Genomic DNA, 20,942 nt, shown 5'->3' with positions numbered 1-20,942 from the left:
GTTCTCTCAGCCTGTCTTTTAGGAGAGGTGCTCTAAATCTATTGTGAACTCATGCAATAACACAAGCTATGAAAGAACAAGTGTAGTTTCACATTCATTGCTTTTTAAATTCATCTTCTGTTTAGCAATCTTCTAATTTAAAATTGTGCACTACAATTTCACTCAACATAATAAGCATCAGTATCATAGCAAGTAAGACTCCTGGGTACTTCAACAGCCCTTGATAACAATTTATTTTACTTTCTCTCCCACAAAATATATTTGGGTCTTTCTAGAATTACATTGTGCATAACATTGAAAAAATACATTACTAGTTCCATTTAATGGGAGATTTAAGCAAAATCAAAGAATATTAATTTTCATTTATTCCCTGATGCCTTGTCTTTGAAGTAGAGATAATATATCAAACACTGTTTCCACCTTTACAACTAAAACTAAACAAAATTGAAAATATAGCTTATAAAGGAAGATATTGCTTATAAAGGAAGTACTGAAGTACTGCTCCTGTTGAATCTTGTGGTAAATCTGCATTTCACTTGATATGGAACTCTACTAGGCTTAACAACAAACAAAGTGTAAGACTGAGATTCTAAAATTCAGAATATGCTCTGGATCCATGTGGCTTCAGCTGCAATTTGACATGCAAGAAATAGATGAGAATCTATTAATAACATTGGCAATGAATATAGCTGCAGCTTTGTGTGCAGGAGAGTGGTTAAATATTCTTAAGCATTTTAATATAATAATAGAACAAGCTTTAATAAAATAATATCTTGTGGTTTTCTAATGAATTAAAGCATGTAAGAATTCATCAAACTCTGATTTTGGAATTTCTTCTTCCAACAGAGAAAATATAAGATCGTTTCCAAGACAGATACTGTGGGAAAACTCCAAAGATCCTAAATTCTTCCATGAAGACAAGTTTTTACTTCTTGAATTGCAATATGTAAACAAAATGCATAGAATTTTCCTTGCTCTTTAAGTGACATACTATCCTTTTAAATCAGAACCCCCTAGTCTTATATTTTTTATATTGTCTGCTGCAATGATACTTTATGTGCTTTCTTTTTTTGAACTTTTTTATGGAAGCTTGTTGAAACACTGTAGCAATATAGACCATGCTTATACATCATGTTGACGTCTTATTTTGAAGGGATCAAAACTCAACAGATAGGAAACATTCCATTTACTCTGGTGAGTTGCTGGTAAAGATTTTTCATGACAGGGTAAATTAAACTGTACACTATACCTCCTAATGTCAGAGCAAATAGATGACAAAAAAATGGACGAGAGAGAAGATGACTGTCAACAAAGGCCAAAGAAACTATTTGAAAAGCACTGACCACTTGCCCTATCTGCATTGTTAATCTGAAAGATATGTTGAAAATGCTTAAGGCAGGTGATAATAATTCAGCTTGTCTAGACTTAACATCTGAGGGGGAATAAAAGTGAGCTAAGAAAGGTGACTGAAAATGAGTCATGTGTCTCAGTTCAGTAGTTTCTGTCATCACTGCTATGACATAATATTCCCAAATGTTTTATCTTGAATCTACTTTGGGTAATCATAAAAAAAAAAATTCCTCCAAACACAGTTGTGATTGAAAAAGCCAAAAAATAAATGACATTTAAACATGTAAAACTGTATATATTGCATCTAACATATAAAACTATATGCATATACAGTTCTTGGACACACATCTGGAATACATATCAGAGCCTTCTCAAATACTTTTAAATTTCTTGTTAATTGGAATGGTCCTATTTGAACAATAAATAACAGTAAGAATTGGAGGGAAAATATCTAGAAAAATATTTTTATATATTTGGGTTATCATTCCTTCATGCTTTTGTAAAAGATAACTAAGAGCATGTACAACAACAGTATAACAAAATCTAAGCAGTTTACATATTACAACCATATAATGTCTTCTAGTCAGTGAAATCAAAGTCCATTATACTCTGGGAAGTTGGTAAATAATATTAAATTCATTTTTTAAAAGGTGGATAAATTGATGGATATATTGTACTTCCTGATGAGTTATAGGAGTTAGATGAAAGCAAAGATGGGATGTGTTACAACTTGTATTGTTTGGCTGAAATGATATCTCACAACTTGGTCTTATCTTGGATATCTTCTATAGTCTTTCCACTGCTACAGAGCACTAAGAAAAAGGGACATGATCACTCAAATTTCTTTAAGAATAATCTGAAATACAAGGATTTCTTCTGGTGAGGCAAGAGAACACCTGTTCCACAAGATTGAAAAGGAAGTAACTACCATAACCACCTCCAAAAAATTGTTTTGATGGATTTTTACTAATGTAAAGGACAGCAGGACATTTTCTATTCAACTTAGTTGAGAGGATAAATTCAAACCCAAGGAACTGTGTTAAAAAATAATATAAATATTATATCTGTAGTGAATTTTGCTTTGATCTTCTTCCATAAATAATAAGTGATGAATTAAGGGAACACATAAGTTACTCTTGAACTGTTATAGCTGTTTCTCATGTTGCTCTGGGAACACATTACTAGAAAATAAAGTACATTTTATCCTTTTCTAGATCTGAGTGGTATCTATATGATTGCTACTCTGAAGGACAAAAAAAAAGAAAGTATTTCTCTTGGCCACTTCTTACCTGTATGTATTCTGTATGACTTGGTCAAACTCTACAAATGTGTCAAAACAGAAAATTTAAATCTTCAATGATTTTGGGTTTTAATATTCTTACTATCATTTTCCTCAACAGTTTGAGTCAAGTGACAAGTGACAGCAAAATAACGGAATATAAGTCTCTCAGTAACATCCAAAGAATCTCCCCAAATTTGACTATTCCATTTTAGAGAAACCTGAGAGAAGATGGAATCACATTACCAGCTATCCACAACTAGCCTTGTTTAGTCCCCCAAATACCCAGATATTCTGAGGTAATTCTTAACAGATGGTACTTCTGGAAATGATTTTGCAATGGCCAACCACAACTCATTTCTACCACTGCAGCATTACTCCAGGAACTACTACTGCTCTTAAATGCACTACCAAAACAGGAGAACACTTGCCAAAGCCATCAAATAAGGTTTCCATCAGATAGCATCATGAGAGAACAGGTAGTATGACTTACAAGTCAATTTCAGCAGTGGCAGAACTTGACAAAGAGCTTTATAACTGAAGGCAATGAAAACCAACTTATTTGGTGGATAGAGAGCCCACCCTGCCATCCATATGCAGGCCCAACTGTGGGGACAACAGAAGTGTTTTGTGCTATTGATAACAGACCACATGCTTTGCTTTAGAGACCATGAAAACCTAGGCAGCAAGGTAATGTACAAAAATAACAGCTTTCTGCCAATCTTACCTGGGTACAGCTGCTTTGTTGGGGCACTCAGCTGTGCAGTTTTTGAAACTCTGTAAGCAACATCCGATCCTTTTGAATTCCTTCTGTTTGTGCAAAATCCTGCTGTTCTTGTTACTCCTTCTGGGGAATTGTGAAATTCTAATGCTTTTAGCACATCAACGGGTTCAGCTGACAAGGTTAAAAAAACAAACAACAAACAACAAAAAGGATTACTCATCTTGCATGTCTATGGTATGCAGCCTCCAAAAAGGCTTTAATTCCTTTGCAAAAGTAGGTGTCTAATCAGAGCAGTAGCTGCATCCTATTTTGACTTATTGCACATTACTCCTACACCATAATATTATTTTAACAGGATTATGCATTTTTAAATATGTAAGAGTTCATCCCATCAAATGCAATTTTTATGATCAGATTTTCAAACTACTTGACTACACACTGAAAATCACCAATTGCAAATGCTGGGGATCTTGCTAATTGAAACTTCCAATACATGCTTTTAATGAGTGATTTCTGAGAAGTGGAACTGATTTTCAAAGTTTGCACAAAATTTTCAGAAGCATTTAGCTACTGATAATCTGCTACCACAAAATTTTCTGTTGCTAACAATAAAATATATTCTGATTACATATAACTGCTTTCTCAGACACTAAGGGATAAGGAATTTCACATCCAAGCTAGAGAACGAAAAATGTACCTGCTTTTCCTGCAAGGACTAAATGGACAGAATTGCAGTCTTTCATTATTTCCAAGTTAAAATGCAAATTGACTGGGTTGTACTTTAGAGACCAAGTACAGTAAGATTGCTTCCATACTCAGTGTCTAACAACCTAAAGTTGAAATCCAGAGCTGTTATGATATTGATGCAAATTAAAACAAACAAAAAAGCCTGCATACATATATATATATATCTCTATATGTAAAGCCAACAAAAAGCCTTAATATATAAAAGTTCTGCATGGCAAAAGGGCAAAGTACTGAATGGACAAGCACTTCAAGACAGGCAGTGAGAGAAAACAGCATATTGCATATCTTTTCTCTTGAGAAAAATTAAGGGGCTCATTCTCATACTCCCTTCAGATCATGGCTTTTTTAATTTTTTTGAGTGGAAACAGAATTTCAGTAGACTTTTTTTCACTGGGACTATTCCACTGTTTTTATGTTGACAAAATCATGACCACTTTATTTGGAAAGAAAAAGTTTTAAATTACTTTCAATGTTAAAGCTGAGAAATGAGCTTGGTAAATCTGACTTCACATCTTTGAACTACTGTGGCATTAACTATAGCTGATTTATTGTCTGTTATCATTCATTTTACATGTCAACAAATATTAGCTTAAGGTCCAAAATTCACTGCCTGTGAATATTCAACTATTTAAACAACTGCTTGCACAGATGTGAACAAAGTTAAGTTTAACTAGCTCATCCTATTCATCTCCTGACACTGCCAAATACGAAAAACTCAACTTTGTGGTTAAACCAATCTTTGTTTTCTCAGTCAGCCTAGAATGCACATAACTTCTAATGTCTTAAAATATACTCACAAGACAATGCTTGTGAACTTTTTAAATTTCCCCTCACATCTTGCAATTTTTCATTTCCTTTTCACATCGGATCACCATTGTGTTATCAAACATAAACTAAATAGCCAGTGTTTGTTGCAAGCTAGCACATTGGGAATGAATGCTACAGTACACACATGAAATTACTTAAAATCCACATATACTGCAAATTCAAGAAATTATGTTTAAATATTCTCAAAATAAAAGTTTCAATAGTGTGCAAACACTGTGGCATTAGTCTAACTTGTCTGTTGAGTACTGACAAAATCATTTTAATGGATATAATGTATTTTCTATAGGTGTTCCCCACAGTTCTGAAGGAATTGCCACACATACTGAAGGAACATACTGAAGGAACTGTGACACATTTTTTCTAGTAACCAACAGCTGTTTTTGCTGTACCTACATTAATTTGAACCAGTAAAGTAATGTAGAACCAGTCACCAGAAATATTAGTAAAAATTTCAATTCACTTTGTAAGTCAACCACTGCTACATTCCTTTATCCTTTGCTCTTTTCTATAATTTGTACCAGATTCTTCATTATTTTTTAGAATAATGGTTTTTCTTTGCCTGGCTGACTGGGAGACTATTCACCCATAAACAAGATTATTCATTACTCCCTGCTAGTTCTGCTGCTAAAAAACTTCCAGACAAGAAACAGAATAATAATAGGACAACCTTCAAACCACAGATTCCAAATAATAAGAACAAACATTCTGCTAATAGTCCATAGTTGACTATTTATTTATTTCCACAAACTGTGATTCACAAAACACAAAATATCAGGACTAGTCAGTTTAAAATAATTACTAGAAATGTAATTTTTCATAGAAGCAACAAGTTAGGTGAAATGACAAGTTATACAGAAATGATAAGTTACATGAAGTAATTAACACAAAAAAGGTAATTACTCTATCCCCAAAGATAACATGGCTGACCTATTAAATTCATATTGATAACAAGTAACAGAAACTGCTTGCCTAATTTATATTAAAGAGTTCAAACAGCCACTTCAGCCAACAAGTAAGAAGTAAAGTTCTTTAGAAATCTTTAAATAACAGGAATAAAAGGCAGGAATGTATAAGAAGCATGACTCCTCCTGTGCCATGGCTGGGACTACAATATAAAGAGGTTTCTGCAGAAAACCCCTCTTTTTGCTAGTAGAGGTTTTGTCTCAGGGAATTTCAGGATTTTTTTTATATTTACTGTAACTAGTATATTTACTGTAACAAGTGTTCAGTAGGCTTGACCATGCTGCCATTACCTTAGTCTTAAAATTCTTGATGAGCTCACTGTGCCTGCTCAAATAACCTGCTTGGTGCAGCAGGTTGCAGATGCTGTTGCCACAGAACACAAACATGCAGGAATACAGTCTAAAATAAACAGCTCTTGACAAAGCGCAGCTCAGGCCCAAGTGGTTACAGGTAACCTGCTCAAAGTGTAAAACACAATGAGCAGTCCTCACACAGCCAACACTGCCTGCTTAAAAGACCAGGGAGAGTGGTAGGAAGACAACTCCAAGACAGGAAGGAGCACAGCCTGTGGCTTCTCTCTGCCAGTTTCTGTAGGTTCTGCAGTGCTCAGCGTCACTGAACAGCATCCTGACAGCTTCTGCTTCTTCTGAAAATCGCCTCTTGTCTAGCATGCTGCTCCCACATGACTTCTGGGAATGGTAAGCAATAACCAGAAGGAGCACCAGTGCTAACAGCATGCAGTTTGCCTGTTTGTGTGGTCCACAAACTAAGATCTCAGCTTGTATTTATATGGGACAACATTAATATAACCCATATATTGACAGATCAAGGGTCTTTCATGAGACCTTCCTTAAGGTGAATAAAACAGCTTGCCTAAATGATTTTGACTTCTATTCTAACTTTCCCTGATAGTTTTCTCAAAAAAGTAAAGTAAAATTCAGATTAATGATATAATGTAATGGTTTTTTGTCCTTCCAATTTGGTGCCGAGATTTCAGATGGCAAGGAAATAACAAATAAGAATCATGCAAACAGTTCTGTTCATCAGCTCTTGGGATGGAGTTAATTCTCCTTAGGAAATCTGGACACCAGCATTGAAAACTCAACTCTGTCTGCCAGGGCAAATTTGACAAAATAAAAGATCCAGACCCAGAAAGTGGGTCCCTTATGCAGATGTTTATGGCCATGTTGCACTGTTGCTTGAAGGCCACCTCTTGCAGGCAAGCCAGACAATGCCACAAGACAACCCTGTGAAAAGAAGCCTGCGTTCACTAGGGCAAGCCTGCAGTCTTCAATCAAAATGCAAGTTTCCACTCTGCTACTTTTGCAGGGGATTACTCTTCTCACTAATGCAGGGAACCCACTGCAGGAGATTACTTTTCTCACTAATGATTATAGTGCAAAATTCAACGGCGCATGTCCTTAATTCAAGAGAGTTCAGTGAGACATGTGCAACTTTCACTGCCACTGAAAGCCTCTACAGCACTGACCAAAGCCTAAATGCTTAAAAATGCTGGGATTTCTGGAATGGCAAAAGTGAATTCTTCAAAAATCCCTTTTTAAAAACCAGAATTGTGTGAGATGGGAACCTGAGTGTTCCAGTATCTTTCAAGATACCAAACCATTAATCATTTAACTCCATCATAAGTTCCTGTATTTTCAAATATAAAGAAGGTAAAGCACACCAACAAAAATTAGTGGTGTCACATCTCAAGACCCAAATGAACTTGTAACTGCAATATTTAAAACTGTAGAGCCAAATTCTGGTCTTCATTACTGTGGTATGACTGAAGTACATCCATTCACTCAATGAGCTTTCCATATTTACAGTGGTATGGGTAAGAACATTTGGTCTAGAGCATTTCATACTAAATATAACTCCAAAGCCATGTTTACTCTTCCTTTCTTTTCCCTTTAGCTTTCTTCCATTAGGAAACTCATGAAAAAAAATCAGAATACCTCTGCTAGAAATTAAGAGGATTCACTGAAGCTAAGTAGTTGTAAACTGGATGCTAGATCACACTTTTGCATTGCCAGGTCAGGAAAGAGTATCAAGAGTCAAATACATGAGGGGAGCCTCATGTGCTTTCTGTTTGTTGGAGAGGAGGAAAAATTTACTTCCAATTTTGGTTAGCATTTCCAAGCCTAGATTTCATCTATATACAAAAATACATTTTTTTTAAAGGCTATGACAAAGCTTTCTATTCTATAAATTCATAAGCCCATATTGTAAAACTATAATGCCCTTAAAGATTGAAAAAGAACAGCTGGAGAAATCTAGACATCATTATTATCATATAATCACATTTGAAAATATCATAGCTTTCATTCACTCCACAATATCTAAATTGAAATGAAATCTGTGATGTATCATTATTAATAATACTGATACAACACATATGGATCAAATCCTGATGCCTTTACATTGCATTATACCTAACAATTACTACCATTGCTCAGCGTGGTTTCATCTGGAGTTAAGCAGAAGCTGGTGAAAACAGCAGATTAATTTCTGACATGCCCTAAAGTCACAAATACAAACAACATTCATTATTCACATTCAGAGGACTTGCTTCCTTCACTTAGACTTCCTGATATTTGAGCTGGAATCTATTCCACAACATGGGTCTTGCCTTCTCTTGGTGGAAACTGCCCATGGAGGAGGTTCCCAGGTACCACAACAATACAAGTTATGATAGCAGAGAAAGGAGGGGTTGAGAAACTGTAAAGGAGGGCAGAAACTGAAGTCCTTTGGACACACAGTCTATACTCATGCCTTATTCAATGTGTGACATCAAGCCTCTTCCTCTTAAGGATGACCCCAGTTTTTAGTAAAAATGCATATCAATTCCCCATCTCCCTATGGGAATGCTTCTTGTAGATGATCACACAATCTTAGGTAAAAGAATAGACATTACAAAAAAGGGATAAGTTGTAACATATGCAAGAAAATTTGCATTGGAAGGGTCATGTCTAGTTCAATACATTTGGATTTATTTAAATGTAGATGGTAATTAAATGAATGGTGCTTAATCGTTATCTTCTTAGTTTATAATATATGTATCCTGTCTGTAACTGACATCATGGTGAACTTAGTACCTTAACAAAAGGCAATAAAATTCCTTGTTTCTGCTTCAGCAGTCACCATTAAATTTCTGCATTGTGACAAAGCCCATCTGACCCTGCAAAGGCAAACTGTACAGACCCAAAAAAGATGGATCAACAGTTCATCTAATGGCAGCAATATCATCTTTGGAATTATACCAGCTGCAATAATTTTGAATAAAAGAGCAAAATCTATACATATAATCTTTCTAGCTACAATAACTTTTTAAAGTTAATTATTTTTATTTTAATGACTTTGCATTATTGAAAATGTTTTGATCTACAACATACTTTTTTACAAAATTTTATTCAAGTCAATTTTATGAGTGGCATTATTATCAATGTGAGGTTTGTAAACGTTAGGTCATTAATACACACTGAAAATAGAGCTGTACTGTTTCACCTAATTAGAACGTTCTGTCCTGTATCACCCTAAGTAGCTAATGTGTGTGTGTGTCAATAAATTGACACTCAAGCATATGAAAAACCTGATCTTCTGTTTCTTAGCATACATATCAGCTTCCAATCACAGTATCTTACTGTGATTGGAATTTAAGCCTGCTGTAGTCACAAATAAATTGACAAATTCTGTATCATATTCTTTTCATTCAAATAAAATGGCATGGACACTATTACTGGGAATTATCTTGCAGAAGAAAAAGATACTGCATACTCATGCTTTTTCAGAAATTCTTCTTGGCCCAGCGAGGTTAGCTGGCTATGAGCCAGGTTTCTAACCTAGGTAAAGCTGTATTAGAGGAAGCAGTTTATGTGTCAAATTCATGAGCACCTGCAACTCCACACTAGTGTGGATCTCATGCAGCATTTCATGTCTTACTCAGATCTGAAGAGGTCAAACATTTAGTGATCCTATCCCAGATGTATGCTGTCAGTGGTCCTCAGTGGACTTGGAATACATACAGACTGAAAAACTATTACTCACTGAATTGAGAACTTTTGAGTGAGTTTGATTATTCCTTAAAAGATAACCATGGAAGTCAGAATGGGCCTATCTAAAAGTCCAAAACCTTAAGATTTCTTCTATTTAATATGGAACATGCTGCAAGACACTTAAGCTGCAGTGGGAATGGAGCCCTGAACCTTTTCAGATAGGATGTACCAAACTTGACATTTGTTCTCTTGCTGTAAACTGTACTGCAAAGCACTTTTTAAGGTGAAGGTGCTGGTGGTACCTAGGGACCAAACAGTTAAAGACAGACTGTTATTGAAGATAGGGTGTACACAGGAAACCATCATCTGCATTTTCAGAGGGGAGGGCTTTGCCATCAGGTCTCAAAGTGGAACTCTCTAGCACTGACAGGAAAGTGACTGTGGTGGCAATTTCTGGCTACAAAATTCATTCCCATAAGAAATTGTTCAGGGGATGAGTCATTTAGACTAAAATATGTTTAATTCTATCCAATTACCTAATAAAGCAAAGAAGTTGAAATCCTATTATATTTAGATTTTGGTCTAGTAACTCCTTGATGTTAGTCTCTTGATTTTATGAGAGAGTATAGGCACAATGATCCTTCCCTATTTAAAGGCTGTGTTTACCTACATAATTTACAAGATGCTTCCAGACTGCCTGTTGGGGGACATATTTGGAATGAAAACAATAACAAAACTCAAAGGGAAAAAGAAAGAGGAAATATTCTTTACTTTACAGATACACCTTAGCAAACCAAGACTGCAACTCAGTGTTTGCTATGCTGTTAATACCTACAGTAACTTAGCCTTTTCCTTCTTTTTGATATAGCAAAGAATACTTTTAAACAGTATTATGTTTTTCTGATATAATAAACTGATAACTTCTTGAGTTCTCGTAATTCTTCATCAATGCCCTTTTTTGATTGATGTGAGAGTGAGAATTTATCAGTGTTCACCCCACAAAGTACCTTTAACAGTTACAATCAATAACTCCAAATTAGGGAGATACAACCCTGGAGCAGAAAAGAGCTTAATTTTCCCCAGTACAAAGAATTATATGAGAAATTTAGAAAGACTAATGTTTCTAAGTTACTATTATTTTACTTCATATTTTTCCATGGAAATAGGCTTCATTCTGCCAGTAATCTGTTCCAATGGAACCACTGCAAAAACTAAAACTTAAAGAGCCTTGAAACATTAATCTTCAGTTCTAAATGGAGTGTTTTCTCAAAGTTTAGTCCAGTTTTATGTCACTGCAACAGATCATTTAAAACCTACAAGCTGTGATGGCCTGGTAGGCTAAAATGTGTGTATTTGTTGAGTACTAATGAAGAGACTCCTTATATACGTGGACAAGATTTTCAGAAGAGGCTGCCTCTGGTTGGATTTTTAGGTATATATTGAAGGACATAAATAGAAGGTACTGACTGCACCACAGGTTTTTGAAACCATGCTACCTATTAAAGCCACAATAGCCTACAGTTGTTTAGTTTATTTACTTTTCTTAAAATTTTGAATCTTTATAACTAAGAGCTCATTCTAAGGGCATTCCATGTATTCTATAGGTGGGTAAAGATAAACTACTACGATGAAGGTTTCTAACTGGCACTCATTAAATAGTCCATAACCTGATGAATGTAAGAGGTCTTTACCTCTTTTTTACCAGCAGCATGAGAATCTGGATTTGATAATCTGACAGTTTGTTGACCTTTAGGATACAAAAGAAGACCCATCAACTACTAGAAAATTGTGCTATTTCTAATGTAGTAAGAACATTTATGTTCTTACTCTTAGACACTTTTACTTATAGTGGGCAGTTATGATGGACACCCTTTAAAAACAGAAATACATATAATGTTATTATCTACACTTATTATTTTACTGTATCCTTCATCTGTTAAGCACTAATACAGAAGTGACCATCCAAAAGCAGGAATTCAAAAGCATGCTATGCCCAACTGCTTCACTGAGCTTTGAAGTTCTTACAAAGGACTCTATTGCCTTCCCAGTGAAGGCTCTAGTCTCTGTATCCCAAGCAATGATTCCCTGCAGTTCAGCCATAGGTGTCTAAGCACCATAAAATGACCAGGTACTTTTCTGTCCTTACCATTTCCTACTGGCCAGCTCTGGGCAGAGCTGCCCTTCCTCACAAGCTTTTGGGCTTGGCAGTCTGGGAATTGCCTGCCTCCCAACTCTGCTGAGAGCCCAGCCCTGTAACAGAACTGCTCTGGGAACCAACATCAAGGCTTTCTGCAGTGTCCTCTGCAAAGGTTCCAGTACTTTTCATAGATGGACTTTATAGAGCTGGATAAAATGAACTCTCTGTTTTATGGGCTGCAAGAGTGAGTTACAGAGCATCTTCAAGGTACAAAAATGAAACCAATTGAATTGCCTAATTATATAGTGCTCCTGAAAATTAAGATTTTTTTTTTCTAGGAACCTGAATAAAAATTTATGAGATTAACTGAATATATGTTTCCCACATATATACTTCTAGAGACACTCTTTTAAGTTGTTTTACCTCTTAAGAATTTTCCTACATGAATTTCCTAGATTAATTATGTAATTGGAATCTTGAATGGTGACATTTTTAGAAATAGGTGTTATTGCAGTGCTTTCATATTAAATGTTTACAAGAACTAGAGATTATCCAGATGCATACAGGAATGCTTTAAATAGCCTAGGACCAACTATTTCACCAATAGAGGCTTCTGTGAAACTGCTCAGAACTGGCTACTTCTGTTTCCACACCAGTTATTTGGAAATTTTTCACTGACTTCCCATGCTGAAAAATCTACTAAATATATTATAGTATTTCAAAGACTATGCAGATAGTCTAGGCAGGTACAGGAGGAAATTTTGATACTCACCAACTACTAACTATATCTCATTTTAAAGACTAACCTCTAACACTCATACCGTACAAACCAAAACCCCCCAAAAAACCACAACCCTCTCCCCCCACCACTAATATCCTATACTGAAACCAGTGGAAAACTTGTCTACTACTACTCTGAGAGTGTACAAGTACACTCTCAGATCTTTAGCAACATTAGCTTGTAGGCTGATTTATTTACTGGAAATGTTCAGGAAAATAACAAGATAAATTATTTTAAGCTTTTGTTACATTGCATAATTCTTAAGTACACCCTAGACTTTGAGGCTTTTTATCATACTATACATATTTCACTACAAAATGTGACTTTTGTATTACTCAAAACCTTCTTTGAGGCTGGATAGATTGTACTTCCATCACTTGCTTAGCAACACTGACAGCCATCAAGCACTGATGACCTGATGGCAATTCCATGAAATAACCCCTTGCTGAGCCCAGAAGATTGGGCTTGTTTATCATCTGTGCAGATCTGTATTGATCCATTAGTTTACAATACTTTAGCATCTGTCTCCATATTTCTATGGACTTATTCTTATTTTGCACCACAGCAAAATCTTTTAGGACTGCATTCCAAGTGTCTAACTATATTGAGGTCTCTGCTAAAGATTCAGAAAGTTATTTTTGTACAGAGAGCAGACACAGTAGTTCCAGCTGTGAAAATCAGCAAAACAAGTACTACATTCTTGAGTATCCTGTTTCTATTACCATATGAAAAAGAGACACAGTCTAAAAATGGTCCGTGCTATGGGAAGAGACAAGGTGTTCCCTCAGCAATTAAACATGAAAGAAACTGAGTCCACTTAAAAGTTTTGTCATCAAGGTATTTATTGAGAAATAATTCAAATAAGAGTTCAAAAATATCTTCTAATAAATGGGAGTTTTCAAATATGCAACATTTGTACATTTCAGCTTTAAGCATAGAATACAGCCAAGGACAAGGTTTAGAAATGGTGTCATTTAAAGTAATCCTATTTAATTTGATAGAGAAACAACTCCTACAACTCAAATCTTTCACCATACTTTCCCTAATGTCAAAGGAGAGCAATGCAAGGAAATCAGATTCAATTCTGTATCCTACCAATATTAGCAGGAATTCCTCTTAGGCAGACAGCAAGGTCATAAAATCTTGAACTATTTATAAACTATGGATGTTTGATAATCTATCAGATTACTATGATAATTTGGGTAAGGTGAGGTACACAGCTAAGGGACAGGTAGCACTTAGTCTGCAGAAATACTTTTAAAATGCGACCGTAATTTGACTTACAACTAAGTTAATTTCTATCATAGACAAAGCTTAGCTGCCATTATTTATAACAGGACCAGGATCTAAGTTCTTTTTATTCGTCTTTTATAACACATCTTTCAATTAGGTTTGCAGCAAACACTCTGCTTCTATTATATGAGCTCTGCCAAATACCTTCTATTTCACACACTGTGTACATTAACACTTGTACTTGCAGTGAAGTCCCAGACCTGAAATTCACAAAGGTTTTTACAGTCCCTTATGTGTGTTAATGTGCTAAAAAGAATTTAAGTTCTGCCAGATTCTACTACTATTGTAATAACCGGGTCAACAATTAATCCTTACATTTACAGTCTGTAAACTTGGTATTTAATACTGAGTAGAACAGTTATAAGCCCTTGCAACAGGCATGTGTGTTAACCTAATTCCTTTTAAGCCACTGTTCTCTATTGTGTCCATCCAGAGGGCAAATCTCTATCACTGCATGAGACTTCACATTCTTAGAACATTAGAGATTTCTCCCAAGCTCTGCTTAATTTATTCCCCCCTATTATCAACAAATACTCAGAACAATGATAAATTAACCAATGCTATGAGGATTTCTTCTGAAAAGAAGCAGAACGCTCTACAGAGAAAAGAAAAGCAACTTCTTAATCTTGCTGGCAGATGGAAACCCTACTGTTCACCACTGTACAAAACAAATCCGGGAAAGACATAATTGCTCCAGTGTGTTTTAGGTATAACCTCAGCAGTAATGTCATGGCTCCTTCAGTATGCTGCAACTGTGTTAGAGTTAAGGGTTCTCTTTGGAGGAGATCAAGTAACTTTGGGCATGACAGTTGTAAAAATAAGTAAGACAAGTTTTTTCCTACATTTAACATCTGCTGCAGACACTAATTTTACAAACAATGGGAGCTTTAGGGGTGTGTTGTTCTTCATGTGTTTTTTTCAGTGATCAGGACAAAAGATAGCACTGGAAAAGGTTTTTAATCAAAGATTGCTTTTTTCCTATTGTCATTTCAATTACAGGTACTAGGGTTTTATTATTTCAAGTCAAACTGACTGAGAATGTGTGCACCTATACACAGTTAAATTTGATAAGGTATACACAAAACTGAAGTTGAGAAACTTCTTTTCTGCAGAGCTAAGAAAAAGACATAGTTTCCTGCAACCTGAATAGTCCTTTCTTGGATCCATGCAACATCTCCTTCTAAACTAAATGCAAAGATACACACTCTAGAAAATTAACAACACACACCAGTCATTTTTTCTGTATCTGATGTCTGCTGCTGAATTTGAAATAATTGTTTTGCCTTAGAAACAATTAAGAAATCAAAATTACATAGCAAAACAGATGAATACATGCAGGTCTCTCTTGCACTATTGTGGGAAATCGGACCATTTCACCTGCTGATCCTTGGGACTCGGAAAAGCTTCAGCTAGGATCACTAGCTGCAGCTAGTGAAATCACCCTTTGATTTATTCATTTTTGACAACTTTGTGAATAACAATCTGAGAAACCCACACAAATTATCACACAAAACAATTTAACTGAAAAATAAAGGAATGCTTAGAATATTATACTCTTTTTCAATCTTAAAAGTTAATTGGTCAGTTAAAATCAAAAGTGCTTTACATCATGAATAGTTCTGAGAAGAAATTTGTACTTTTCTAGTTTAAAACAACCCTTTATACAGGTTTAGACTAGCTGGATACATTCAAGAGCTTTCATTCAACAAACAGATCCATATCTTCCTTACTAAGCAAATACAAATCAGTAGCAGTGTTAAGTGTGCATCCACAAAGAAAACTCTCCTTTTGCCATCACTAATTGGCCCAGTTCTGCATTCTTTCCGCACCTAGAACTCCCACTACTTTCCAAGCCTGTATAGGGGAAGCATAAGGAACCTTTATATTTCCTAAGATGACAATAAGAAGTATCTATTCTGTATTAGAAACAAATCTCCTCATCACTTACACAGAAGGTCCAAAGTGTGTTTTCTATGTATAGTTTCATAGCCCCATTTTCAGCAAGGCTTCCTAAATATTTTTTTTCATTCAGATTAAGAGCTAGATTTCCATTTGCTTGAAAAAGCTTATAAATAATAAAAAGGCTGATTTTTCATTTCTTGCCCATGAAATTTAAATCAGTATCACAATAGTGCATTGATGTCAAGCTCTTACAAAAAATTTATAGTGTTGAAGCCATGCCATTTTGACTAAATGAGTTTATTCATACCAAACACATTACCAACAGGTTTAGTATTAAAGGTGAGGAAGGGGAAAGGAAATCAAAGGATGTCTTTTAAAATACTGAATTTTGTTTACTTTAGCCAAGTCATAAAGCAAAAACATTTTCTAAAAAGAGCTGCTTAAGAGCTGGTGGGCACTGAGCAGACCAAGTATGAATCACTGCTTTTCCCATTCAGTTGATTCTCACTTCTGTCACTTTTTCTGTCTAAAGAAGAAATAACTCAAGAGCCCAAACACTTTGCACACCATTTCTTACAAGTATGAAAGACACCTCATACTTCTCTATTTTTTTTTGTTAAATAAAGAAACTTGAAAAAAAAGTCAAGAATTTTAGGAATCTGTTGAGGTTTGCCTACATGGAATGGTTTCTGTTGTCTTTAAAAAGTCACTGCTGTGTGATTAACACTTTATATGAATACACCATGTAATTTTCTTTTCATAGAGGTCATTTATGAAAAGAAAATTGAAGAATAGAGGATTTAAAAGAGTTTGTAAGAGCAATTTGTATTTTGCCCAGCATTCATATTTTATCCAGCATTTTTATTTAGTCATATTGTTTACCTGCCATTTATGCTATTTTATTTTATCCCTTGGTATTTTCCCTCTCCTAGTTTCAAATAGGAATCATCATGTCCTATGTTATCTTTTAACTACTCTAAATAAGATTAGAATGCATAACAGATGCTTCAGAAATAAGTCCCTTGTACTCTGTTAGAGAAATTAGGTCAAATTCTAGTCCCTCTGTAGTCAATGGAAAAACTCTTACTGACTTCAATAACAGATCAAGCCCTGAACACACAGCTCCCTGTAGTTCCTAAGCAAATAGCATACTGTATCTCAGAAAAGGTCAAGAACTAAGTTCTTTTCAGAATGCTTCTACAAAGAATAAGAAGCCTGTAGTTCTGTATTTCTGAAATGTCCTTTATACAGAAGACTAAAAGACTATCAATATAGATTTTCCGTTTTGAATAAAGTTACCACAACCAATTTAGTCTGCATAATGTTGCTAAATACAGTCCAGTTAAGTACCAGTTCAGTTGATTTCAGTTCTGTTGATTTTTCCTGTGCTGTTTAGGTTTAGATTTTCTTTTAACTTGTCATTTGCATCCAACCCATTATGTAAACACAGTCTACATAAATCCTAATTAATTTCGTCAGTTCTACTGTGGAAAGTGGCATAAGAAATCGATCATGCCTTTGAGGACGATATTCTTCTTCAAGAAATTCAGTCTCCACATAGTAAGGAGCGCGAGGTTAATTCACCCTGGTGTGACTCCAGCGAGTCCGTGGAATTGCAAGAGGGATGAAATCTGACCCCTCCAGTCCCTGTCAGAAACGGGGCCAGCAGGGGGCAGGAGCCCTGATTGATCTGACACCGTCAAGGTTGTGCCCAGGTATAAAGACTTGAATGGAAACTGATCACCTTTCCCTGCTCCCTCTAGGACGCCTGTTGATTCAGGGAATTCAGATGGAGAAATGCCTCGTTAAAATAATAAATACATAAAAAAGTAATCCTTTCATTTCGGAGACCTAAGCCCCTTCATTGATGTCAGACTCACAGAAAAATAAAAACCTCAGTCCCAGCCAGACTGGCCTCCAGATGCGCCTGCTGGCTCCAGTGGGAGGGAGGGAGGGATGGAGGAATGGAGGAAGAGGCAGCATTTTCACCCCCAGTAGGAAAGGAGAACTCTCCCGCCACCGGAGACTGCACTGCAGCTCGGCGAGCTGAGAGCTCAGCTCAGAAAGCCCAGCTGGGCTGGCGGCGATGCGGGAGAGACCAGGGAGAGCGGTGCGGACGCGAGAAGCGGGGAACGCGAGGCGTGGTGCGGGGGAGGGGGCGGCGATTCCTTTCTGCTGAGGCTGCTGCGCTGCTGCCTGGCTCTTGTTCCCCCTGCAAGTCCCCCGCGGGCCGCACCCTGCCCACCAGGTCCACGGACACCTAAGGGACCACTCGATCCCCCGGGGAGGCTGCAGAGTGGGGAGGAGGCTGGGGACGGCGCCCCGGCGCTGACACCGCCCGCGGGGAGCCCAGCGACCGTCGGGCTGAGCCCCCCGAGCCCCCCCGGGCATCTCCGGGCCCGGCACCGCTCGCACCACCTGCAGGGCGCCGCTGCCCCGGGAGCTGCCCTCCGCAACGGCTGGCAATGGGCCCCTGCAAGTGTACTTTCTCCTCCGCTTGCGCCCTGGAAAACTTTTTGCCCACTAAAACCCGTTGCAAAAGGAAAAATAAAAGAGAGGAGAGCGGAGAAAATCAGAGCCGAGAGCCTCCACCCCCCAACTTTCCCTTTCCTCGCCCCTCCGAGGAGAAGGCAGATACTTGTCGGTCAATTTCAGTTACAACCTGGTGAACTTCAGTAGTTCAGTCAAACAAAGTTGGACGCACACTCCACCGAACAGGAGTCCAGTGTTGAAAGAGCATAAGTCGCTCTGTTCGACAAGTATTTATTTTATTTTCCCATTCCACCAGTGCATCTCCTTCACCTCATTAAAAATACATCCAAAGTTTAAGGCTGAGGCTGACCGAGAGCCGTCCCTCCGCGGCACCTGGGAGGGACGTCCCTGCCCGCGCTGCCGGGGTCTCCCCGCGGGTCCCCGCGCCCGGAGCCGGCCCCAAGAGCGCTCTCGCCTCCCCAGCACCGGGAGTCGCTCTGACAGGTTTCCTGTGAAACGCGGCCTCAGCCGTGCCCTGGGTCATTTCCCCGAGAACGGGAGAGAGGCGACTGGACTCTCCGGCTCCCCTTTGCTTTCTTACCTCCTCTGACCTCTGCAGTCCGGAGAAGGAAAGCGAAGGTGATGAGCACGGTTACAGCCGAGTCCCAAGGCCACCTTCTCGTTTTCCACCTTGAGGACCATCTCTGCATCTCCATGCTGGGCACCCACAAGTGTGAATTAAACACGGGCGCCTTCAGTTTATACCAGCTCCGTCCTTTCCACTATATTCCCAGAGATGACTTGTCCTATAGAGCCATACGTGATAAACCGAGAGACGTTTTCTCTCTCGCCCCGCTCCCACTCTGCCCGGCCTTGCACAGGCCCCTCCGACCCGTCCTCCCCGGTGCCCTGCCTTCAGACTGAAGGGAGATGAGGGGCTTTAATCAAAATGCAAAGAGCTCCGCATCCCCCTAAAGGCTTCATCCCGTCAGAGGGCTGGGCGAGCGGCTCCCAGGGCCACCCCTGGAGCCCGACTGACACGCCAGCCGCCGGGCGGAGGCCAATCGCGGGGCTCCCTCGGCCGCCCACAGCACCGCCCTCCGCCTCGGCGGCGGCACACCGGCCACGCCGCGGGCACCGCCGGCCCCCGCGGTGGCGGTGAGCGGCCCTCCCGAAGGCGGTCGGGGAGCGCAGAAGGCGCGGCGGGAGCGAGCCGGGGGACAAGGCTGCGGTGTCCCTTCACCGGGTCACCGCCGCCCCCCGCCCGCTCCGCGCTGGCCCCCTCGCCCCGAGCATGCGCAGAGGCGGCCGCGGCGCCCCGCGGAGCGATGGCGGGGGCGCGGAGCAGGGGCGCGTGGGGGCCGGGAGGGACGGGCAGGGGCGCGACACTGGGGACAAGCGGGGGGAGGGGGGCGTCGGCGGGGAAGGGAGCGGGGCAGGGCAAGTTCGAGGAGAGGAATGTGCCTGAGAGGAGCCGGGGCGCTGAGATGAGGCGTCGGCGGGGTGGCCCTTCGGGCTCCCCGAAACCGCCCGCCGGCGTTGGTGCGGCGGCAGGTCCGGCCCCGGCGGCCCGTTCCCCCTCACACCCCTCCCAGGAGCAGCTTCTTGTCACACACCTCCGGGGGCTTCGTTCTAAGGGCGCTGTAAGACAGGAGAGATCGGGGTGGTGAAGGAAAAGACCGGCACCGAGCATTGCCATTCCCCGCCTCACCACATCTTGCAGCCCGGGGAGCCAGGTGTCGGCTCCTCGCCGGGAAACCTCCCGCTCGCACTCCCGTCCTGTCCCACCTGTGCACCAGTCGGTGACGGGGACCGGCCCGTAGGCTGAAACCTCTGCCAGAGCTTAGCTGTGCAGCAGGTCCAGCCAAAATCCTCCGTTCGGATCAGGTTCTGCCCTGGCTCCTCTGGAAAATGAGAGAAAACCATGGTCACGTTTTAGTAGAAATGTATATAATTAAAAAAAAAAAAAAAAAAAGCCCTCACTGAGATCTTTAATGCCTTACAGCAATTAATAAATATACGGTTTATCAATAAAATACGTTGCTTTTATATGTCAAACTGTACTTCAGATATTTGTTATCCTTTCATAAAATATCTTAAAAGTTTTGCTGCGCTCCATTAATACACCTAGCTCCTTCTGTCCTTGGTTTTCTGAAATGGTATCATTGTCATTAGATTTGCAGCTGAGGTGACTGAGGTGCATAGGACAGCTACATCTGAGCTCCCTTAAGTGCTGTTCACTAAAGAGATACTCAAGGTTATTCTGGCACTTCACAGTGCAGCTGTGGAGCACCAAAATGCCGTATGTATCCGACCTTTCTGTGTAAAAATTTACGCATGGAATCATTAAAGATGGAAAAGACCTCTAAATTCATCAACCATTTAACAGTCTCCCCCGTGATCTTGAGATTACCCCCAGCTGCTTCTTAAAATTGCCTTACACCCTAACTACATACAGGTCCCCAAAAGTC

General features: G+C 39.1%; 1 protein-coding gene across 4 annotated transcripts in view; it reads right to left on the bottom strand.

Annotated features, from left to right (window-relative positions):
• COL11A1 (collagen type XI alpha 1 chain) overlaps positions 1–19,380 on the bottom strand; it is a 132,941-nt gene extending 113,561 nt beyond the window's left edge. For all 4 annotated transcript variants that reach the window (XM_069023255.1, XM_069023256.1, XM_069023257.1 and 1 more), the window contains exons 1-2: positions 19,073–19,380; positions 3,357–3,524 (exon numbers count right to left, since the gene is read on the bottom strand). In XM_069023255.1, coding sequence (XP_068879356.1) covers positions 3,357–3,524; positions 19,073–19,187 — 283 coding nt within the window. In that variant the 5' untranslated portion in view covers positions 19,188–19,380. The remainder of the gene's footprint in view (positions 1–3,356; positions 3,525–19,072) is intronic.
• Positions 19,381–20,942: the final 1,562 nt, after the last annotated feature.

Source organism: Aphelocoma coerulescens, chromosome 8, assembly GCF_041296385.1.
Source record: "Aphelocoma coerulescens isolate FSJ_1873_10779 chromosome 8, UR_Acoe_1.0, whole genome shotgun sequence".
In the NCBI taxonomy this organism is placed as follows: Eukaryota; Metazoa; Chordata; class Aves; order Passeriformes; family Corvidae; genus Aphelocoma; species Aphelocoma coerulescens.
This window is presented reverse-complemented; position numbering and strand designations above follow the sequence as displayed.